Source organism: Lemur catta, chromosome 19 (genome assembly GCF_020740605.2).
Source record: "Lemur catta isolate mLemCat1 chromosome 19, mLemCat1.pri, whole genome shotgun sequence".
NCBI classification, from domain to species: Eukaryota; Metazoa; Chordata; class Mammalia; order Primates; family Lemuridae; genus Lemur; species Lemur catta.
In genome coordinates, this window is record NC_059146.1 from 3,368,157 (window position 1) to 3,388,078 (window position 19,922).

General features: G+C 42.5%; 1 protein-coding gene across 4 annotated transcripts in view; it reads right to left on the reverse strand.

Moving 5' to 3' along the window:
• The window catches only part of CORIN (corin, serine peptidase), a 180,032-nt gene that overhangs the window by 46,230 nt on the left and 113,880 nt on the right, over positions 1–19,922 (reverse strand). For all 4 annotated transcript variants that reach the window (XM_045532957.1, XM_045532959.1, XM_045532958.1 and 1 more), the window contains exons 6-10: positions 19,348–19,461; positions 13,053–13,160; positions 9,841–9,951; positions 7,893–8,009; positions 4,137–4,244 (exon numbers count right to left, since the gene is read on the reverse strand). In XM_045532957.1, coding sequence (XP_045388913.1) covers positions 4,137–4,244; positions 7,893–8,009; positions 9,841–9,951; positions 13,053–13,160; positions 19,348–19,461 — 558 coding nt within the window. The remainder of the gene's footprint in view (positions 1–4,136; positions 4,245–7,892; positions 8,010–9,840; positions 9,952–13,052; positions 13,161–19,347; positions 19,462–19,922) is intronic.

Genomic DNA, 19,922 nt, shown 5'->3' on the forward strand with positions numbered 1-19,922 from the left:
TTAAGCAACGATCATATATTATTCTGGAGATCTTTATTGAATGCAGTAAGGTTGATCGGATCTTGCGTTTTATTTCTTAATAAGGCATTCTTCACAGAGTGCTAAGCAAGATAAACTCTTGAGATAGCTGTCAACCCCAAATCTTATGATTGATGATATCAATAAACGTTTTTATCTTAAGCATTAAGCTCGCTCATGGTCCTGATTAGCCACTAGGGGGCAGTCGCATCACAAACATGTAAGGACGTTTCAATGCCACAGCTTGATGTTTCCAGGATGAGTTTGCTGCAGCTCAGCACATCGTCCCGAGCACAGATGAAGTTGAATAAACACCTGTCAAACATAACCCTGATAGAGTCTCAATGATATTCCCCCTTTCCAAGTCTGAAACAAGACTTGTTCAATTCAACCTAAAGGTGAGATCATTCGCTAAATGACATTCCATCCTTGCCAGGAGGCAACACTCTGAAGTCACTAGAAATCATGTATTAAACGATGATCATTTGCATGAAAAATATAACTTTTGTACATCCGGCGGCATATATAATATTCAAAGATTCATCTTTGCCTCAAACTTTAAATTTGTCAGTAACATTATTAGTTTTAATGGTCTGATGAGTTACACTAAGGGGAACACCCCTGTAACTACCACCCAGGTCAAGAAATTGGACGTTGACAGACACCCCAGAAACTCCTCCATATGCCCCGTCTCATCTCAACCTTCTCCTGTGCCCCCACAGTAACTAATGAGTTTTATAGTTATCGTTTCTTTGCTCTTCTTTATAGTTTTATTTCCTAAGTGTGCGCCGCCGCACACACTGCAGTTTAGGCTTGCCCGTTTCTTGAAACTTGTCTTGCCTTTAAGTCTCTTAGAATCTCTGGGTTCTCCTTCTATCCCTTTGTTTTTCTTTATAATTTAACCATTGAAGGACCTAGAGTTTGATCTGTAGAGTGTACCAGAGTTTGGATCTGGCTGGTGAGGTGACACATGCTCCCATCCTCTGTTTCCGGGACGTGGCCAGCTGAGTCCAGGGCACTGATTAGGCTCTATCCCTTCGGCAAGACCAGGGGTGGCTGCCGTGTTCTTTCACCAGAAGCCACGTCACAGCTGCTTTCCCTGTCTTCGTGGTGTCAGCAGCTGCAGGCGCTCCATGCATTGACCCATTAATCCACTGTGTTAGCAAACGGTAATATTCTAATTCGATCATTTGTTTTTCACTTATTATTGAAAATGCTTTTATAATGAGATCATTCTCCTCCTCCACCATTTGTTCGCAAGGACAGAAGTGCTTAACCATCACGGTGTCTGGCTTCTCCACCACACCCCTTCTACTGTTTGTTTCCTCCAACCAGAGCTTGCAAAGAGAGGGCAGGGAACTGACGGACCAGTGGGAAAGTCTTCAGGAAGCGAACCTGCTCATTCCTTCCTTGGTGTCGAATAAATGCCTCATAAGATAGAGGGGAAAAATGCATAGACATAAAGGTTGATATAACACTGTTGGGAGACTTCAGAGAGGGCCTGGGGCGTGACAGCCACACCTGGCCTCCCGTGGCCGTGGCCAACGTGGGCACAGGGAGGTGTGACAGACATGCCCGGGAGTTGCTCTCGTGGCCAGGCCCCCCAGCTGTCCGGATGCTCAGTACAAGGGGGAAGTGACGGGTTCGTCCCTCCGCACCTGAGTGAGGGGAAACGGCTTTCCTGCTCCTGCTCCCTAAGGCAAGGCCGTGTCTGTACGTTGCTTCCCAGCAGGGCACAAAGATGTCACAGATACCGGGGTATGACTGGATGTGGGAACACAAGCTACTGACCGCTGTGCCTTGGAAAAACTATGTATTATCATAGACATGGTTTTAGGCTTTTTAAAAAAAATTGTAGGTACTTCTGGGAATCTGAAATAAGCCACGGGCCTTCTCCATTGACAAATACACACAGGAATATGGAAACTTCCTCACATTCGATTTCAGAGGTGTCATGAGCAGGCCATGAGAGAAAGAATTCTCAGCCTTGGCCACACACTGCAGTCACCTGGGGAATTTGAAAACACTGATGCCTGGGTCTTTGGGGATCATCAGAAAGTTACATAATATTTTAAGGCATTGCAGGAACCAGTGTCTTCCAGGACTAGAAACCCAGCAACTCCACGGGAAGCTGGCTCTGCTAGACAGAATAGCCACGTTCTCCAAATTCACATTCCCCACTGGCATCGGGCCATAGTAAGAGAGTGCTGTCCAGCTGCGCCCCCACGCTAAGCAATAATAATCTCCGAGAGTGGCAAACCCCTTCCAATGATTACTCGCATTGGAGATGACAGTATGTTCTTCCACACTGAAAAATTGTCTCTGGGAAGCTGGGCGTGTGTCTCCCATCTGTGCTTACCGAGCGCGGGAATATCGAGCACGCACTGCAAATATTGGTCGACTCTATGAGCCGGAGCGATGCAGTTGCCCTTCCTACAACTTCTTTTTTTGATAGGTGACAATATATTTTTAAATTTTAAATTCTGAAATATTTCAACTATCGAGAAAATAGGATCGCACACACCCAGTTACTCCTTACCGAGATTTGACACTGGCTCACACGGCGCTTTCTGGTTTTTCGAGTGACAGTAAGTGCCATTCCATCCCAAGCAACCCTCAACACTTTAATAGCAAACACATGTCTTTGAGATGACACTATGTTACTGTTCAAAATCATTCAACCCACGGAGAAAGTGAAGTAAAGAAATAGTCCTGAAAAAGTTCCCCAGTGGATTAAGGGATGAACAAAATAAAACAATGGGAAAAATGTCCCCAGAATAGATAGCTGTACATTTGTATATATACGAATATGCGTATATTAGAAAGAGAAATATCTATATACTTAAATCATTTTTAAAGGGAGCAAAATGGCAGTTTGAGTGTGTCATTTTTGTGGCCAGACCAGGACCTCCTGTTCTTTCACATGGGAAACGGGCTTTGAGTTTTTAGCCATGAAGACCAAAGTCCCATCAGTCTGGGTTCTTAACTGGCTGCCTGCCCAGACCTTCTTCCCGGCCCACTTTTTCCACTTTCCCCCGGGCCAGACTCCTACCAGTCAGAGGGGCGCTCCTGTAAGCTCTACACCGACCCAGAAAAGTCTCCAGGTAAAACCAGGACCTGAAACTGCAGCAGATCGAAGGACCTGAGCCCGTCGGCCTCCCCAGCTCCCAGTGGCCTTAGCTGGGAGGACGTATGCTAAGAAGTGATATTGCCTGACCTGCTTCTGAAGTTCCAGCCCCAAGCTGAAGGTGGGACAGAAAGTTCGTTAGGAAAGGTGAAGGAGCCGGGCGTGGTGGCATGCCCCTGCAGCCCCAGCTGGGCTGAGGCGGGAGGATCGCTTGAGCCCGGGAGTTGGAGGCTGCAGTGAGCTGTGATCGCACCACTGCTCTCCAGCCTGGGTGACAGAGCGAGACACTACCTCTAAAAAAAAAGTTTAAAAAATGTAAACATAATATAAAAGCAGAGCCCAGGAGTAAGAAATCATTACTAGAAACCAGTCATTGGGGATTTTCTGACTCATTTAAAATTCCCTCTGGGGGTCTAGACAGTGTTCTTTCACTTCTGCCCGTTCTGTTCCCTCAAATAATTCCTCCTCCTGAAAGCCAAGTTAGAGCCACCTGCTTACACCATTTGGGGCTGTTACATTGTCACCAAAACTCATCAGAGTTCCTGGAAAGGTGAGAATAATAAATGTTATTAAAAGAACAGACCGCCAAAGTTTTTGTGTGGCTATTTCAATGAACTTCATAGTTGCTTCTTGGATAAAGTTTCCGTGTTTGAAGCTGTGCTTTAAAAAGGAAGACAGATAGCATCTGCCTGCAGATGGAGCCAAGCAAATAATATATAGGAGCTTATGTCGAGTTGAACGCGATGGTAATGATATCAAGCAATGTGGATTTATAGCCCGTTCACAATGACACATTTGTTTCTGATTTAAGTTAATTAAGACCATTTTGTTTCTTTTCTGCTACCACATGCAACCTTTAAAAAAGAAAAAGAAGACAGGGTATGCTTTTGTGGAGCTATTCCAGACTTCAGCATTGTAATGTCAACGCGGACGGAAAGTACTGAACTCATGTCCCGACACGGTGATTGCATTTGTCAGCTGTCGTACTTACTGCAGTTATTCAGACTGTTGCGCGGCTCGCAGAGGGAGCTACCCCCACACGAATCAAGGCAGGAACTGTGGAGACACCTTTGGTCTCCTTCAGGACATGGGGTCTGACCTGCAGAGGGAAGAAAAGGAAAGATGATGGCTTTCATCATCTGCAAATTCCTTACACTGAGATCTAAGAGATAAGAGTGTCTGGTGGAGCTGAGGAATGACACAACTTTAATTTCCTTTCCATTTCTCCAAAAATATCAAACACGTGTTGGAGACGTAGTTTCTGGATTCATTTTCCTGGCAACTGAATACGATCCAGGTATTCTGAAGTAGGAATGAAGGAATGAGAGACAAATTACACTAAAAAATAAGTGGTTGTTGCTTTTAATGGAAAAAATCGTGCTTGCTTTTTACATGGGCACCTACAATTACAAAATAAAATTCAAGTGATTTCAGGGGGTGAGAGCAATGTAAGGATCTTGGAATTCTGGATATTAAATTAAATTAATGTTTAATCAAGTCTGAGTTAATTTAACTCATTTTCTCCCAATTGTAGTCTTCCCTCTAGGGAAAATGCTTTCCTTAACAATAAAGAAGGCATCGACACCCATACAATAGGGAGACTTCCTCATCACACAAGTCTCACGCAGCTGTTATCCACATTTTCGATATATCCTCGGAAAGTGCCGTTGGCCTGGCTGTGACGACTTGAGAACCAGGTTTCTTGTTTCCAAGTGAATGACAACAGTAACATCAGCCTTTGCCCTAATGGCTTTTCCTTAAGGTATGTAGAGAGGAAACTGCTTTTCCCATTGATTTTCTGGTCATTTGTAGATTAAATGGATAAGGTAATAAATTACTGCCCATTCTCTTTCTCTCACCCATTATGCTCAATTACTTTCAGACATGTCGTCTGAAATCTAGACAATCTTACAAGGCACTTTTAAATATAAATAACAGTATGTTGTGTATATAATCTTTCTTACCTATAATTCTAAGATAATGTTTGTAAGATTGGAATCTTTCTCCTTTGGAGTACCACTAATGTGCAGCATAATATATCGCAGCCTTCCAGAAAAGATATGTCCTCCTCCTTCTTCTTCTTTTTTTAATGTCAGCAGGGTCAAACTTTTTCTCAAAGCAAACCCAGGTAATTCCCGTGAGTTCAGGCTCTTGAGGAAATTTTCTTGACATCACACATTCATTATTTCAGCAAATATTAAGTGCTTGCATGTGACAAGTTTATGTGGTCAGCCGGGCACTGAGCACCAAGAGATAAATGGGCAGGATACCCCCGAGAAGCGGCTGGTACTCTGACGGGGGGTGGGGAGGGGGTCATTAAAAACAAAACCTTCCGATGCTGCGTGATCATTGCCTTGTGGAGGATGCACTGCAAGAGTAGAAGCTGGCTGGACCGAGACAGGGCAGCTTCTCAAAGGAGTTTTCCAGGCAGAGGGGCTAAGTTGTGGTAAGAAGGAAGGATGGGTTTCCCATGCAGAAAAGCAGCACATGCAAAGGCCTAGAATAGGAACCTGCAAGGATTGAAGTCACTGGAGCTTCGACCGCCGAAAGGAGGATGAGGGAAACCAGAGAGGCAGGCAGGGACAGAGCCTGAAGGGTTCCAAAGGCCTAAATCTTCAACAAGGCCTAACGTCTTGGGAGATTCGGGCCCTGCTTCCCTTCCCAGCCCTGTCTAGAGCAAGACTTCCATCCATGATGGCAATTAGTATCATGTAGTATCACTCTCAGCTCTCTAATCACAATGGCCTTTTCTCAGTACCCTGGACACACCTTGCTCCTTCCCACCTCCAGGCTTTGGGCCAAGTGGTGCCCTGTGTCAGAAATGCTTCTACAAGCCCCGCTCTTCTCTTAACTCCACTCACCCTTCAGATCTGAGCTCCAATATCTCTTCCCCAGTGAAGCTTGGTCTGAGGCCCTTTACCAGGGTGTGCACCCCATATGTGGCACCACAGCACCCTGAATCCCCTTCACAGCCTATGAACACGTCATGGTTAGATACCACCTTGTACCATGGTCTGCAGCTCACCTGTCTGCCCAGGAGCCTGCAGGCTGCATCAGCCGATGTCTTTGCCACTGAATTCCCAGCGGGTGACCACGTGTTAGCACTATCATATATATTTTTAAGTTGAATTTATTAAAGTAAAAATAAAGATATTAAAATTTTACTTTGTGTCCATTTTATCACATGACTTCCTTATGTCTCTCAGATGTAAGGAAATAATCTACTAATCCTGCCATTTCATAGTGAAGAATTCAAAATTATTTCAGAGTTGAATTATATAGACAGAAAAAACCAATTTGATCCAAAGGGAGGTGCTGGGTTGATATGCACACTGTAACTCATGCTAAATATGGGATTTCCTTCTGAATTTCAAAATTGTTAAAACAAAGCACTCTTTGTATGTTATTTTTACATAATAAGCCTTTGATTTAAAAGCTCTCCCTTTTGGTCTTGGATGCTTTTCCATTAAAGTTATTCTAACGATCAATATTCATTATCAGCTGGGCACAGTGGCTCATACCTAAAATCCTAGCACTTTGGGAGGCCAAGGTGGAAGGATTGCTTTATGCTAGAAGTTTGAGACTAGCCTGGGTAACACAGCAAGACCCTATCTCTACAAAAAATTATTTTAAAAAATCAGGCAGGTGTGGTGACTTGCGCCTGTGGTCCCAGCTACTTGGGAGGCTGAGGCAGGAGGATCACTTGAGCCCAGGAGTTTGAGGCTGCTGTGAGCTACGAATGCACCACCACACTCCAGCCTGGGTGACAGTGAAACCCTGTCTCCTAAAAAGAATATCCATTTATGACAAAACTAATTTATCTACAGGTGACCAGTCTCATTAGCTGATTGTGAGTAGACACAACCCAAGAGATGCCTTAACATAATGGTCATGTGATAATAGCTAAAATTTATTGAGTTCTCAGCATGTGCCAACCTTGTGAAGTAGTTGTCATTATTCTGGGTTTATAGACGCAGAAGCTGAGACACAGAGGGGTTGAGCATGTTGCTGAAAGTCACCAGACAGCAAGTGACAGAGCCAAGCCCGACCCCAGGCAGCAGGGCTGCAGCAACCACACTCCTAACCACCAGCTGTGCGTGTGTAACATAAACAGATGTGACTTAAGTCTAGGGATGTCCTTGCCAGGCCCACACTGAGCGGCTTCCGCACAAACCGTAATGGAAAACAACCGGCGTAGAACTTCCTTTTCTGACCGAATAGGCACACTTAAAAAACAACTTATTTGATTTACTTTTTCTTTTTGAACCTCACACACAGATATCAGACTCCTTTTAAAGTCTATTGAAGTATTAATCTATGGCTTGGTCATGTGAGGCATTAACTGCTCCTCTAAACGTGGTTTTTAGGGAACCGTTACATTTAATTTCGGAAGTCAATTCCTCCTCACTGGAATCTTGTATCACTTAATGCACACTCAGCTTTCCTCCTTACTGCAGCTTTCCCCAGACAACAGTTACCTGAATCCGACCATGCAGTCCAGGTGTTCCACCTCCTCCCTTCGCCCTAAGGATGGTTTCTCAGCATAAGTTGCTTGAGAATTATATTTACCGCAAGAAAGGGATTCCCGGCAAACTGGGGCCATGAGAACCGACGTGTCAGGCAATCTGGAATTATTTACGTGGGGGTCGTTACTAAAGCACTGGGCAACTTCAAACACTTTGCTGTATTTCCAAGGAAAGGTCCGCCATTATAAAGGAACATTCCAGAAGCAGCAGGCCACACTCACTGTCACTGCAGTTTTCCTCGTCACTCCCGTCCTTGCAGTCCTCGTCTCCGTCACACTGGAAGGTGCTGGGGATACACTGTCCACTCCTGCATTCCACCAGCCCCTGGCTGTGACAGGCTAGGAAAGGCCAGAATGACAGTCAGAGTCTATCAACTCTTCTTCCAGTCCGCACATCATACAAACAATACCTGCTTACCCGCCACTACCGAGAAATAAAGTGTTCTGCACACACAAACGGACGTAGCATTATTCTTTTTTTCAATTCTAACCATTTTTGTAATGGAGAGTTTTCTTTCTAGAACTTCTCCCACCTCATTAAATAGCACTTACTAAAAATTAATTTTTTTTGAGAACTGCGTGGTTGTTTCTAATGAGGAGAGTAGTGCCACTACTGATAAAAACTACAATTCATAAAGTGCTTATTATAGGGGAGAGCCGTGCTAGGCGCACCGTGTTTACAATCTCAGATCCTCATGAAAGCCTTGCAAAGTAGATGTCATCATCCTCATTCTAAAGCTGAGCCGACTGAAGTTGAGGGAGTTTCCTGCCTGGCTCAAGATCACACGGCTGTTAAGAGGCAGGGGCAGAAGGTGGAGGCAAGCTTTTCTCACTCCAAGCCCAAATATTTCATTCTATATCTATCTGATCTAATGAGCCTATATAAATATACACACACACACACACACACACACACACACACACACATATATGGCAAAGAGCTCACGTAGCACCTAATACACAATAAACACTTTATTTCAAAACTTGTTTGTAACATCTGATATTTAAAAAGGATGGTCTAGTATCCATTAGCCTTCTGATTCCTATGGGTTGTCTAAATTCTATGCCTATTGTCTTTCAGAGCATTAGAAACCCAGGTATCATGTGACCTCAGCCTTCCCTGAGTCACTCTCAACATTAAGAGCCCCTGTGCTGGAATCCAGGCTCAACACCAGCGGGTTATACTTGAGTGTCATGTCCTCGCTTCCCCAAGATCCACCAAGATGCAGTCCACTCTTCCCCTGTGTCCACTAAGCAAGGACTCAGGTGGTGTCTCATTTCAAATTCAATTCAGAGAATTGGAAAGCTAGTCATTGTATTTGTATGACTTTTTATATGACTTTTCTTATATCCAAGAACTACTATGTAATCCACATATTTCTGTTGGCCTGAGATTATAAGCCAATTCAATATTCAATCTCATAAAATCAACTTTTTTTTTTTTACTGTTAGACAGCAAAAGAGGAAATAAAATGTTTAATGAGGTCAAATGTGCATAAAATATATCACATGAACTTTTTCAGGTCAATTGTAGTCTGTTTTAACACCTTACTGCTTCTGTTCAATCATTTTTGTTATTCCCTACTAGATACACTGTATTTTCTGGGGGGGGGGGGGAAGAGTTAATAGCCATACTTGTTGTTAATTTGGTAATGTAAAAACTACCTGAAGATTTCCATTCACCCAGAAACAGAACCCGCTATAAAACCGTAGTCACTGTCACACGCTTCCTTTGTAGCTGCGTGAACACTGCGGGCTGTCTGCTCTCCGGCAGTTCTCTCCGTGTTCTCCCACAGACGGTCCCTGGGAACACACCTGGAGGCTCCTCCAGGACAGCTTAGCTCCCTGTGTATGATTTCGAGAAGAAAGGCCCCAGCCCCGGGAAAGAGCATCACCTTCAACGAAGTTACGGAAGCATGAAGGAGACACACGGGGCAATGGGAGAGAAAACAGACACCCAGGCGGCCGGATTGGCCACATCAAGCCTGGCGTTCTGGGGCGAGGGGCGTGGGAGGCAGAGACACTGCGTGGTTATTGTCGTCACACCACCCCATTAGGCTAGAACCAAAGTATAAGCACCTTTCCCTTGGACAGCTGTGTAGATAGCGAATCTTCAATGTGGTCCTCAACCCTGACAAGATAAGCAGAATGAAACCCTCAGGGCACTCACAGCAGTTGGCCTCGTCGGACTTATCGGCACAGTCGTGGTCCCCGTCACAGACCCACTCCATGGCGATGCAGCGCCCATCCCCGCAGCGGTGCTCCTTCGCGGGATCGCAATCTGGAGACGACACACGACTCATGAGGACGCAGAGAGCCAGTGTGACAAACCCGCAGGACGGCACGGCTCCCGGTCCCGTCCAAGGGTCAGTTCCAATTGTTCCGATACCTCCAATGACGTTTCTGTGTTGGGTCTGGCACAATTAAAGTGCTGCCTTCTGTTCACATGACAAAGTGCAACAACAAACAAACAAAATAACAAAAACTCCACGTCCCACCCCAGTGTGTGCCCCACTGGGCACCCTCACCGTGGGGTGGGACACATCTGATTCCCAGGTGAATACCCACTCTGCACAGCTCTCCCGGGACCCAGAGCATGTCCTTATTGTTGTTTTCTTCCGTTTTCTTTAGTCTTTGTTTTCTTTCCTCAGGAAACATCCGTGGTTTCTACACTGACTCAAACGTAACTGAGATTGGTGTTTCACAACGTATATGGCTGATCTGATGTATCTGCGACAGCTCTTTTGTGTTTCTAAGAATTGTAACTTACCTCTCTGTGGCAATTGGGAAGGTCAGCATCTCCTTGTGTCATCTCTCCTGATGCTGAGCTGAAGTTTTTTATGGAGCTACCTTAATATATACCTCATATTGGAAAGAACTGCTGGGCGAGCAATGCAAAACACTTGCATCATTTTCATGACTTCTTTCAGCTGGGATTTAAACACTGTCCCAATTTATACATTCTTGGGGAAAATAGAAAAAGAAGAAGTGATCTTTCCTCTCACAGAGGGCAGAAGCCATAGGATGCTTTGCCGTGAGAGATGGGTACTCTGAACAGGAGCAGCTCTTCAAAAGATGCGTGTGGACTCATGAATAACTGATTCAATGATGAGAAACTACCACGAGTCCACTAAGAGTGCCATTGTCACAGACTCACTCCCGGGGAGACCATGGATCTTAAAGGATATTTTGGATCCATACAGTTAAGAATGTGGAAGACACAGTATGGAGAAAAGAAGAAAAGCACAAGAAGTGTGACGCTTGGACAAGAACCAGAAGAGCCAGCCATGTTCAGCCTACTAGAAAGAGGGAGCCGGGGAGGGGCGAGTCTAAGGGAAGGTGGTGATTATTGACATGGGATGAAGACAGCAGCCGTCCTGACACACAAGCGCCATGATCTCCCACTACCTTTAGAGGAATCGTGCTGACCGGGAAGACCACTGTTTTCCACATGCCAGCTGTCCCCTGGTTCTCTCCACCAACCAAGCTACACTCACTCCTCCTTCCCAACTGCCTCCCCCCGCCATTTTCCCAGCTATCTCATTGAGAAAGGGAAGAGTTGGAGTAGATGATTGCTAAGACCACTTGCAACTGTAGATTCTGTCGTGTATATAATTACAATTCCCTCTCATCTTTTGTCTCCAGACTAGTCAATCCCAGAAGAACTCCCATCTGAACATAAATTAGCTATTTCCATTGCCGTTATGGAAAACAGTAGAGCAGTTCCTCAAAAAACTAAAAATAGAACTACTAGATGACCCAGCAATCCCACAGCTCAGTATATATCCAAAAGAAAGGAAACAGATATTGAAGAGAGATCTGTACTCCCACGCACTATTCACAACAGCCAATGTGGAATCAGCCTAAATGCCCGTCAGATGAATGGATAAAGAAAATGTGGAATGCTATTTACTATTCAGCCATCAAAAAGAACAAAATCCCATCATTTGCAGCAGCATGGGATGAGCCAGGAGGACGTTATGTTAAGTGAAATAAACCAGGCATAGAAAGAGAAATATCTCATGTTCTCACTCACATGCAGCAGCTAGAAAAGTAGATCTCATAGAACAGAGCGAGAACAGTGGGCACTGGGGGCTGGGAAGGGGCGGGCGGAGGGCAGGAGAGGGACAGGTTGGGTAACGGATACAAAATCAGAGCTAAACAGGAGGAACGTGTTCTAGTGTTCTGTAGCCCTGGAGGGCGACTGTAGCTAAAAATATTTTACTGTAAATTTTCAAGTAGCTAAAAGAGAGGATTTTGAATGTTTCCAACACAAAGAAATGATAAATGGGGTGATAGATATGCTAATTACTCTGATTTGATCATTACACGTTATGTACATATATCTAAACATCACTCTGTACCCCATAAATGTACAACCATGCATAAGTTAAAAATAAAATGAAATAAAAATAAACTATTTCCAAAATAAGATAACCCACACCAGTCACCTGTGGAATGGTGTGTACACATTTATGTTTTTCAATATTTTTACAGATGCAGCAAGGGACAGCCAGACAGCGCTCCTAGAAACCACCACGTTTCCCAGCATGGGGCTATTTCTGACACTCACCACTCCAAGACATTCCTCTCATCATACTCCTGATTCCTTCCAAACACTCCATTCAATATTGTCTAATACTGAACACTGACTGACAGCGTTTGTCCAGGGTACATTCTCATCCCAGCCTGCTCTTGTGTTCACACTGCAAAGTTCCTATGTCACTCAGTAATATACGACCTAAAAATTGTAAAGCCAAACACCAAGCTACAAAGGTAAATCAGCAAGAGGGATTTTGCTGATTTTAATTCACAAGATGGACTGCGGAATAGAATATGGCCCTTCCGAAGGCAGGTTCATCCTTTAAAAGAATATTGGCATCTGTACATAAAATGAATGAACGCATCATCCTAACCCTAGATGTAGCTATGGCACAAACAGCCCCTGTAGTGCTTCAGAGTCGAATAGAGGAGGGGTCTTTAGTTACACGTAACAAGGGGATAAGGCACAGACAATATATCTGTCTGCAAAGTTTTGCTCAAGACTCAAAATCTGAACATAAGCCGCTGGCTCTAGCCAGAGAAGAAAGAAAAGACTTTGGAGGAGAAAAAACTATTAACACATTAACACCTTTAACCATCCTTTCACCCCATTTCTTTAATATTTCCTTAGTGTGCCTGATCATGCAAGAAGTGACCCATTTGCACGGAAGACATGCCTGATACCAGAGACTGAACAAACTGCTTCCTTCTAAAACATAAGAAACCAACCACTTTGCATTTTAACCTGGTAATCACATTAGCATGCAGTGAGCTGCAAGTTCTTGATCATGAATTTCTGTGACTTTCAATTAAAACCAATACGGACACGGTGCCACTTACCACAGTTTTGCTCATCGCTTAGGTCCCCACAGTCGTCATATCCGTCACACACGAGGCTGTGATTAAGGCACTTGCCAGTGTGACAGTGAAACAGATTCTCGCTGCAGTCTGCAAAGAGGAGAAGCCACCAATGTGTCATCAGAACAGTACAGAGTGTCACAGTCGCGCTTTATCTGATAAAAGCCTGTCACGGAAGGGAAACCATAATGGTAACCTGGTCCACACCTGTTTGACAGGTGAGGAGGCTGGCACAGAGAGAGCCAAGGACTTTGCTCAAGGTCACCTAATAAGTACTGTGAGACCAGGACTAGGACCTTCTGGCTCCCAAGCCAAGTGCTTTAGCATTTTTCTCTGATTTCCGCTTTATGTCGCCTGAAAGCTCCCTGATAGTCAAAGATGAGACATTCTCAATTCATCACATTAATAGTTCCTGATCAAATTCCTGTTCATACAGAATAAATAACTCCCATAGGGGGTGAGTGGTGCTTTCCTAAAAATGTTTTCTTTAGAGTGGAAGTCTAGGTTTGTCAATGGTAAGCATAAATATAACGGAGACAAAAAGTCATTTAGATTATAGAGTTATTTCCTTTCGTATAAATTTTATTGCTTAAGTCAATTGAATGTTTCATGACATGATCCTAAAATAAACACATACTGCCCTACGGTTATGGTGGCAACATGAGAATAAAGGAGGTAATCTCGGGAAGCTTATAGTTTAATGTTGAAATAAACAATATGCAGGGGCACAGTTTCTCAATTTTAATAAGATAAGGTGTTATGCTTGGGCCCAGCAGAACTGCTATCCTGGTTCTGCCATCCACTAGCTGTGGGATTTCTGTGTGTTCGTCCAACTCTAGGAGTCTGCGAACTGATCTATGAAATTGTGGTAAAATCAGCCACTTACTAGGGTTTGAGAGAAGAATTTAATAAAATAATGTATATAAGATGCCAAGATGATTCCACAGAAAAGAATGCTCTTTTCAGCAAATGGTGTTGGGACGATCAGATATTAAATATGCACAAAACGAACTCTCACTTTCACCACAAATCATACACAAAAATTAACTCAAAATGGGTCATAGACTTAAATGTAAGTGTGAAAATCATGAAGCTTCTAGATGTAAATACAGGGAAAAAAATCTTTGTGACCTTGGACTCTGCAAAGAATGCTCAGATATGACACCAAAAGCACAAGTAATAAAAGAAAAAAATTAATAAATGAGCTTCATGCAAATTAAAAATATTTGTGATTCAAAAGATATTAAGAAAATGAAAAGACAAGGCACATACTGAAAAAAATATTTGCAAATCATATGTATCATAAAAAACTTATACTAGAAAATATATAGAACTTTAACACTCAATAATAAAACACCAAACCACTCAGTTACAAATGAACAAAAGAATTATGAATAAATAGAAAGTCTTTGCAAAACACAAATGACTAATTAGCACATGAAAAGGTGTTCAACATGATTAGTCATTAAGGAAAGGCAAATTAAAACCACAAGAAAATACTAACACACATCCCCTAAAATAGCTATAATTAAAAAGATGGATAATACCAAGTTTTGGCAAGGGTTTTGGGAAACTTAAACTCTTATGTATATCTGGTGAGAATATAAAATAGCAATGCCACTTTGGAAAACAGTTTAGCAGCTTCTTACGAAGGTAACTGTGACCTTACCATGCAATTAATTAATGAATTCCACTCTCAGGGATCCACCCAAGAGAAATTAAGCATGTGTCAACTCAAAGATTTGTATATGGATGTTCCCAGCAGCATTATTCATAATAGCCAAAAACTGGAAAAACTCTAAACACTCATCAACTGGTAAATGAAACAAAATGTAATATAGCCATACAACGGAATACTACCCAGTAATTAAAATGATCCAACTACTGATATATATGACAATATTGATGAATCTCAAAAATGTTATGCTAAGTGAAAAAAAACAGACACAAAGACTACATATTATATGACTCATTTATGAAATTCCCAGAAAAAGCAGGTTCATAGAGACAGAAATCAGAGCAGTGGTTACTGGTGGCTGGAGGATTGGGATTGGGGATTGATCGCAAATGAGTGGGAGGGAAATTCTGGGGAAAATGCAAAAGTTCAAGAACTGGATTGTGGAGATGGTTGCACAACTCTATAAGGTTGCTAAAAATCAACAGGTGAAATTTATGGTATATAAATTATACCTTAGTCAAGCTATAAAAATGTTTAAAATTAATATATATGTCAAGAAACTTGCATTTAATAGAAGCTTGATGTCTTAAATGTGTCACCTTTTATCCCTTACTTAAAGTAAATTAAGTGTAAAAATTAGGTTGCTTACAGTGGAGAAGGAATATTGAAGATGGACAGAATTTCAGCAGGGTGGATGTAATGAGGAGTTCAGCATGTTTCATGTAGAGGAAATAGCAAGAACAAGGGAAAGAGGTGAAAAATCGGGGCACATTTGAAGGTCAGTCTACTTTGGTTGATGAGGACCAGAAATCCAGTGGTCAATAGTCCAGTCTCCTGACTTCCAGCTGATTGTTTCTCCTCAAACAGAAGCCTGTGTCTCATACAGCTGGTGGTGGACACCTCTTTACTATAAACATCCCACACCTGGTGACCATTCGCTATCAAAAGCCTTTGGCATTGATCAGTTAAACTATTAGCCACATCAAAATATTACACTTAACATACACATGAATCATAAATTTCTACTTCAGGAATGCAATCTTCTAAAAAAAAAAAACCTGAAAAACTTCGAATCACATCATTTTAGGAGTGGCATTGGTCTTAGAGACCATCTCTTCAAGGTCTTCATTAAGAAGGTGTGTATGTGTACAGACACAAACACACACACGCGTACGCACATGCTCACACTGACACAAATGCAAAACTTTGCAAGTACTTTTTGTTTTTTACTCCCACCAGTCTGAATAATTTTCAAATGGGGACACCCATCTTAAGGGAAAATATAAGAACTATTAACACGAGGTCCTGGTTGTCACCTCGACAGTACTATTTTCTCTCATTCAGCAGAGGGCGCTATCCCCCCACCCTGCACCCCACAGCTGACGGGGGCCACCGGACACAGTGCCCGAGTCCGAGAAGGACTGACTATGCCTTCAGTTCTCCTGAGGGCAGACTTGGGGAATTTGTGCATCAAGATATATACATTTCCTTGCAAAGTTTAAAAAGTGGTTTTGATTTTTGTTTTGTTTTAATATAAATTACTCTTGTGGGAAGTTACGAATCCATATGTTAGAATCAGCAATAACCAGGGAAAAAAGGTTTCTCACCTTGACCATGGGTGTGAAAGTACCAATGCACTGCCCTGGAGTGGGAGTGGAGAGTGGTTCTGCAGAGCTTAAACTATGTGAGTTCATTTCTTTTTAAGCAGTATGCTTTTTTTTTTTTTTTTCTGATGGACTACTGGGGAATCAAATACTCCTTTCAGAATCTGATTAACCTGAGATCACACCAAAAATTTTCAAAGGTTTATGTGGCCTCTGTGAGGCCCATTCTGGACCCCGAGTAATTCACACTGAAATACTTCATTGGCGATATTTTAAAAATTGATGTCATCACGTATTAAACTATTTCATAAATGGAGAGGACTCAGATATTTTTTTTTTAAATCCTCATTATTCACCCTGCTGCAGATTCCAACTTTCCACTGTTATGACTTGCTTGGTTAGAGCCATTTTCAGAAGTTAGACACAAAATTAGCTGCATTTGGAAGGCCACGTGTTACTTTACTAAGGTCTGTATAATTAGTAAGTACACAAAACCTTGGCCAGAGGCATTGCACAGTCAGAAACACATAGCAAATAGCAAAGATCACAGTGGCTCCTTTTATTGGAATTAATGTTTATCTGAACTGAGAAGAGGTGTTGTCAGCTCAATTTGGGGCCAAGAAATCAAAATTTTGAAAAGCCATTTCCTGCGATTTCCTTGCTCAATACAAGCATAATTTTGCATGACCCTAAGGTAGATGTTTTTCTAGACACAGCTTTTCATTTTCTTAGGGAGAGCTTGATACAAAATGTTTCTTCTGAAGTTCCTGCGTGTTAATATTTATTTCAGTTCGGTATCTCATATGCACACTATTAACTTTTGTCCCTGAAAATTGTCGGTAAGTTAAAGCAGAAAGCTAAGAAACAGAAAGCCTTTGTTTATCAAGGGCTTCGTTCAACTTGCTCAGTCTCTAGAAACATAAATGTGTTGCCTCAACTCAAGACGCAAGTGCGGATGCTCAGGTCTCACCCATAGAATGTTAAAGATGGAAAGCACCGAAGACTGTTTAATCAGACCCTCTCACTTTGAGATGAGCAAGGTGTTAAACGGTCTGCCCACCATTGCTCAGCTCTCCAACAGCAAGAGCTGTGAGTCAATGACCAGGCTTACTGACTCCCTGGGTTCTTTCCACTATTGGCTTCCAGCTCTAGAGGAAGGTTTCTCAACTGCAGTACCATTGACCTTTCGGACTGGGCAATTCTGTGTTGTTGGCAGCTGCCCCGTGCAGTGAAGGATGTTTAGCAGCATCTCTGGCCTCTACCCACTAGATCCCAGTAGAGCCTCCCCCATCCCCACAGTTGCGAAAATAAAACATGTCTCCATACATTGCAAAATGTCACCCAGATAGTTGAAAACTAATGTTCTGGAGTATACAGACATCACCTGAGTGCAAGGCCTAGCTTTAATTCCATCTTTTCCATCAGCTCTCTTCACTCCAACCCAGCTCCTAGTAATTCTACTCTTTACTCAAAGAACCCACTGCGGCTACTTTTTTTGTGTGGGGGACATATACAAAATGGAGTATTATATAGCCACCAAAAAGACTGAAATCCTGTCATTTGCAACAGCATGGCTGGAAACGGAGAACATTATGTTAAGTGAAGTAAGCCAAGCACAGAAAGACAAATTTCACATGCTCTCACTCATATGTGGGAGCTAACTATTGTATCAATTTTGTTTGGCTTTGTGACATCTTTTGTGTTATGTTGTTAATCGCCAACAAACAAATGAAAAAATGCTCAACCTCTCTAATCATCAGGGAAATGCAAATCAAAACCACAATGAGGTATCACTTAACTCCAGTGAGAATGGCCTTTTTCAAAAAGTTCCAAAACAATAAATGTTGGCGTGGATGCAGAGAGACAGGAACACTCATACGCTGCTGGTGGGACTGCAAACTAGTGCAACCTCTGTGGAAAGTAATATGGAGATACCTCAAAGAACTAAAAGTAGAACTACAATTTGATCCAGCAATTCCATTACTGGGCATCTACCCAAAAGAACAAAAGACATTCTATAAAAAAGACATCTGCACTAGAATATTTATAGCAGCACAATTCACAATTGCAAAGATGTGGAAATAACCCAAATGTCCATCAATACATAAGTGGATTAATAAAATGTGGTATATGTATACCATGGAATACTTCTCAGCCACAAAAAACAATGGTGATCTAGCCCTTCTTGTATTATCCTGGATAGAGCTGGAGCCCATTCTACTGAGTGAAGTATCCCAAGAATGGCAAAACAAGGACCGCATGTACTCACCATCAAGTTGGTATTACTGATCAACACTTAAGTGCACATACAGTAGTAACATTCATTGGGTGTCAGGCAGGTGGGAGGGGGGAGGAGGGGACAGGTATATTCACACTAATGGGTGCTATACACACCGTCTGGGGGATGGGCACGCTTGAAGCTACCTCGGGTGGAGCGAAGGCAATATATGTAACCTAAACCTTTGTACCCCCATAATATGCTGAAATAAAAATAAAAAAATACAATTATATCCCAACATTAGGGTAACCATAAAAAAAAATAAAAGAGGCTTTGTAGTTACTGGTTAGTAATGTTAAAAATCATTAGGGTGAAAATTTTTCCTATAAAAATATCCTGTTTAAAAAACATTGACCTTTATACTCAGAAAGCTTTAAAAACAAAAACAAAAATCCTCACCCAAACAAAATAAACCAAAAGCCTTCTCCCAATTTTAGGGCCCTTTATGCTAAAACACTTCAGTCCCTGATCTGTCCCAGTGCCCTGTCTGTGCTGAGCCCCTACTAAACTGTGCCTTTGCAAGGTGTGCAAACACGCCTCTGTCCCTTGGGGCAAGATAAACACGCTCCCTCGCTCGCTTTAGAAGGGAAAACCAAAAGCAGTCTATACAAATTCTGGGTGGTTGTCAGGATTTCACAATGAAATCATTCTGGTTTCTAGGCCCCCCGAATGAAATCCCTGTGCACCCAGACAAATCCCCGACAGCCGGTCACGTACTGCAACGGGCCTCGTCGCTCCAGTCGTCACAGTCGTTGTAGCCATTGCACTGCAGCTTCCTGGGGACACAGAGCCCGCTGGCACACAGAAAGCTCTTGCCCCCGCCACAGAGCACTGGGGAGAAAAGGGCATAAAAACAATATCAGAATAAGGCTGTTTTTCTCTTTTATATTAGGAGAAATAAATAAGCAGTAGTAAATCTTAACGTTCCTTGCTATTCAACAAATATCCTCAGTTTTATTGTCATCAATTTTTCTTTGGCATTTTAGAACATTAATAGTGAAATCACCAAGAAATAATACACAGAGTGCTTATGTGAGAAAAGCAGGAGGAAATTCACCAGTGGGTTTGCAGAACGAACCGTCTGTTCAGAGCACAAGAGTAGCCTCATATGCACAATCAAGTTTTCATAAATTTCCCCACTTAAAAATACCCAAAGGGAATATTTTTCTTAACAATTGAAAATCATGTCAAAGTGAAGTGCTATGAATTGAACAAACCTAAAAATAAGTCTCCCCTTCTAAAATTCTATAATACTCTATAGCACAGAGAAAGTTATAGTAAAAAAAATAGAG